Source organism: Penaeus vannamei, chromosome 25 (assembly GCF_042767895.1).
Source record: "Penaeus vannamei isolate JL-2024 chromosome 25, ASM4276789v1, whole genome shotgun sequence".
NCBI classification, from domain to species: Eukaryota; Metazoa; Arthropoda; class Malacostraca; order Decapoda; family Penaeidae; genus Penaeus; species Penaeus vannamei.
Window position 1 is genome coordinate 32,080,985 of NC_091573.1, and position 5,000 is coordinate 32,085,984.

The 5,000-nt window shown below is 34.8% G+C and overlaps 1 protein-coding gene across 1 annotated transcript; it reads left to right on the forward strand.

Moving 5' to 3' along the window:
* Positions 1 to 2,075: 2,075 nt before the first annotated feature.
* Positions 2,076 to 3,746, forward strand: LOC138866419 (uncharacterized). Its single transcript, XM_070138964.1, has 3 exons — positions 2,076 to 2,639; positions 3,300 to 3,455; positions 3,660 to 3,746. The coding sequence occupies exons 1-3, from the start codon at positions 2,076 to 2,078 to the stop codon at positions 3,744 to 3,746; spliced, it is 807 nt and encodes a 268-aa protein (XP_069995065.1).
* The last annotated feature ends 1,254 nt before the right edge of the window (positions 3,747 to 5,000 follow it).

Sequence of the window (5,000 nt, forward strand, 5' to 3'; positions counted from 1 at the left end):
AGGAACACGTGACTCATAGAAAACGGAATCCCGCCACTACCAGCCCAGGAATACGCGAGTCCCCCCTTCAACCTCCAGAGAAAACGCTATTACTTGGGGACACGAACCTGAGTGACCTGAGAGGCCTATCACACTAGCAATTTTTCCGTCAATTTTTTCCGTTTCCGAATGAACTCCGTATGGAAATCATGTAAACAAACATGGCGCTATCGCAGTGAGGTCCCGAGGAATCACACGAACATTCTCATTCATTTTACGTCATTTTAGAGAAATATGATGATGTAGATTGCATATACGAATGTTCTAAAATATTAGCTTATGTTTGCATTCACTCATTCTAGTTTTCTTATCCGTTTCGTACTCATTATGTCTCTTAAATCCTTTCACTCTCGGTCGCTAAAGACGCCATAATCAGCCCTTTCCTGTGATCCATGGGGGTACACGAACAAACGGAGAACGTGAGTTCTAATGAATGATAATAACTAATAACTAATAACAATGATAACTAATAACAATAATAACTAATAACAATAATAACTAATAACTAATAACAATAATAACTAATAATAACTAATAACTAATAATAACCCAACTAAACTTTAGACTTAGTACAGGCGATGTAGACGAAATGTGTCTTAAAATGGAAATCAATAATGAAGGAATATTTTTTAAACATTTTTGGTTATGCTGAAAATCGTAAGTAAAGAATGTCCATATCTTAAATTAACAGAGTACTTGACTGACTCGAACAGAGGACGGGTGTCTCCTTTGAATTCTTTTAAACTTAAGAATCACTTAAGAATATTGAAGAAAGAATCCATTGCATCTGAAAACACTTTGCAATCCTAGCCTAAAAAAAGTACAATCATCAGAGTAATGCTTTAAACACTAACCACAACTGGAGTAGACATTTTAGACTGAATACGAAATCAGAATAACTAGTCCTAGTAGCATATTTAGACCTGATTCATTGGACTGTGAATAGGCAGCGTTAGAGTAAACTGAGAAATGGGTGCTTGAATAGCGTTAAACAGAAAAGCGACCTTGTAAAAATTGTACACATAAACGCACAATCCCTACTTAGTAACAAAAACTAAGTAGAAAAATTAATAAAGAATAATCCTGTTGATATGTTATGTACAAGTGAGACGTGGCTACTCCCTTATATAAGTGATTAATTAACATAACTGGCTATATTATCTATCGAAAGGCTCATGGACGCGGTGGAGGAATTTGTATCTATATCAGAAACGACCTTAAATCTAACGAAATTAGCAAAGGCGTTGATTTAACAGAAGGCGTTGATGATATGAGTTAATATCTATAATTATTATTAATAATAATGAGTTAATAATAATATAATATGAGTTAATATGATATCTGGGTTATTATCCTGTGTAGAAAATTGCCATCAATCATTGCCGGTTGCATCTGCCGCTATCCTCATGCTCACATTCCGTCCTTTGCCTACATTTCGGATTGTCTACAGAGTATTTTCTTGCGTAAAAAGGCTGTCATTATTGTATGGGATCTTAATGATAATGATTATTGAGCTACTGGTATTCTCGCATGTGAAAAAATCGCAAGAAAAACAATGCAGATAATGACGAAAATGTTGTAAATAGAAGTCACAATGAAAAAAAAATAATAATAATAATAAAAAAAAATGTAAATAGTCATAATGAAAATGGAAATCCTAGTAGCATATTTAGACCTGATCCACTGGACTGTGAAACGGTAATATCGACCATAAAATCCCTCACCGTAACTAATTCGTATTCAGATCCCTTATCATTTTATAAAAAGATTCATTGGCAATCATCATTATTAATTAATTATTATTATTTATTTAATTATTTAATTATTTAATTATTTATTAATATTAATTAATTATTATTAATTATTATTAATTATCATTAATCACTATTATTTATCTCACAATATCAAAAGCACCGATCGTCACTAACACTTTCCCAGATCTGTGGAAAATATCTCATGTTTTTCCTCTCCGCAAGAATTACGACACTGATGACGTAAGCAATTAACGTCCAGAATCCCTGCTCCCAATCTTTTCGATGATTTCATATGTTGGAAAGCAGCTCGTGAAATATGTTGGAAAGCAGCTCGTGAAATATGTTGGAAAGCAGCTCATGAAATATGTTGGAAAGCAGCTCGTGAAATACGTTGGAAAGCAGCTCGTGAAATATGTTGGAAAGCAGCTCATGAAATATGTTGGAAAGCAGCTCATGAAATATGTTGGAAAGCAGCTCATGAAATATGTTGGAAAGCAGCTCATGAAATGTGTTGGAAAGCAGCTCATGAATTATGTTGGAAAGCAGCTCGTGAAATACGTTGGAAAGCAGCTCGTGAAATATGTTGGAAAGCAGCTCGTGAAATACGTTGGAAAGCAGCTCGTGAAATATGTTGGAAAGCAGCTCATGAAATATGTTGGAAAGCAGCTCATGAAATATGTTGGAAAGCAGCTCATGAAATATGTTGGAAAGCAGCTCATGAAATGTGTTGGAAAGCAGCTCATGAATTATGTTGGAAAGCAGCTCGTGAAATACGTTGGAAAGCAGCTCGTGAAATATGTTGGAAAGCAGCTCATGAAATATGTTGGAAAGCAGCTCATGAAATATGTTGGAAAGCAGCTCATGAAATGTGTTGGAAAGCAGCTCGTGAAATATGTTGGAAAGCAGCTCGTGAAATATGTTGGAAAGCAGCTCGTGAAATATGTTGGAAAGCAGCTCGTGAAATATGTTGGAAAGCAGCTCGTGAAATATGTTGGAAAGCAGCTCATGAAATATGTTGGAAAGCAGCTCATGAAATATGTTGGAAAGCAGCTCATGAAATATGTTGGAAAGCAGCTCATGAAATATGTTGGAAAGCAGCTCATGAAATATGTTGGAAAGCAGCTCGTGAAATATGTTGGAAAGCAGCTCATGAAATATGTTGGAAAGCAGCTCGTGAAATATGTTGGAAAGCAGCTCATGAAATATGTTGGAAAGCAGCTCATGAAATATGTTGGAAAGCAGCTCGTGAAATATGTTGGAAAGCAGCTCGTGAAATATGTTGGAAAGCAGCTCATGAAATATGTTGGAAAGCAGCTCATGAAATATGTTGGAAAGCAGCTCATGAAATATGTTGGAAAGCAGCTCATGAAATATGTTGGAAAGCAGCTCATGAAATATGTTGGAAAGCAGCTCGTGAAATATGTTGGAAAGCAGCTCGTGAAATATGTTGGAAAGCAGCTCATGAAATATGTTGGAAAGCAGCTCATGAAATATGTTGGAAAGCAGCTCATGAAATATGTTGGAAAGCAGCTCGTGAAATATGTTGGAAAGCAGCTCATGAAATATGTTGGAAAGCAGCTCGTGAAATGTGTTGCAAAGCAGCTCATGAAATATGTTGGAAAGCAGCTCATGAAATATGTTGGAAAGCAGCTCATGAAATATGTTGGAAAGCAGCTCATGAAATATGTTGGAAAGCAGCTCATGAAATATGTTGGAAAGCAGCTCATGAAATATGTTGGAAAGCAGCTCATGAAATATGTTGGAAAGCAGCTCATGAAATATGTTGGAAAGCAGCTCATGAAATATGTTGGAAAGCAGCTCATGAAATATGTTGGAAAGCAGCTCATGAAATATGTTGGAAAGCAGCTCATGAAATATGTTGGAAAGCAGCTCATGAAATATGTTGGAAAGCAGCTCATGAAATATGTTGGAAAGCAGCTCATGTCATCCTAAGAGGTTACTAGCTGGAAGTCAACATGGATTCTGCAGATAGTCCTCTCCACAGAATCCGCTCTCTTAAAAGTTTCTAAAAATATATATATACAAAAATATGGATGAAAAAAAGTATCACTTCTTCTTCTGTTAGACTTATCTAAATCTTTTGACAGTGTGAATCATGAAATCCTAATTCATAAATGTATAAAGTTACACATGAATCCCACTCTGGTTTCGAAGTTATCCAACCATTGTCATAATCAGTAAGAGATGGAAATATGACATATAATCCAAGATATGTTTGCTTTGATGTCCCTCAGGGTTCTATTCAGGTCTCTATGCTACTTTTCTCTATTTATATGAGTGATCTCTCAGTCTTTATGATCTCTCAGTCTCTATCTGATTGTTTCCTTGTCCAATACACAGATGACACGAATTTACTTATGACTGGAGATATCGAAAGCAATCCTAATTTGATTGACAGAGCAGACCATCTCATATCTACCGTCAAGTTATATTTTCAAAAGAATGGTCAGAATGAAAAGAAAACCGTCAAGTTATATTTTGAAAATGGTCAACTCCTGAATGAAAAGAAAATCCAATATCTGTTTATCAGTTCTCGACATGCCATTTCGAATCGGATAATGTTATATCAAAATATGAGTGAAAATCATATAAATCCTAACACGGTTGTTAAAGACTTACGGATATATTTTGATCAGTATATGCTCTTTGGATCACACATTGAGGAAACGTGTAGAAAAATAACTGGCACTCTTTTATATCTAAACCGAATCGGAAACTGCTTCGAGAGATCAACACGTATTGTGGTTGTACAATCGCTCGTACTCAGCATTGTAAATTACCATTCAAAAGTTTAGGGAACGACAAACAAAACGTAAATAGAAAGTTTACAGAAACTACAACATTTCGCTGCTATTGTGGCCTCAAACTTTAAATTGTATACTGTATATAATTAACAGTGTACTTGGTTTATAAATAATCTACCTAGTCTGAAAGTGAAGTATTATCCACATTAGTTTTAAACTGATAATTGTGAATTGTCTTATTGCATTTTCCGCTTCCCAATGTATGAAATTTATATACAAATTTTATCATAATGTACTGTATTACATTTTCATGCCATGAAGTATATGGATATAGTATGATTTTATGTATGTTAATATTTCATATAGTAAATTACTTAGTGTATATGATTTGAATTACATTAGCTTGTGTGAAAATACTGCACCTAATCTGAAAAGTTATGTC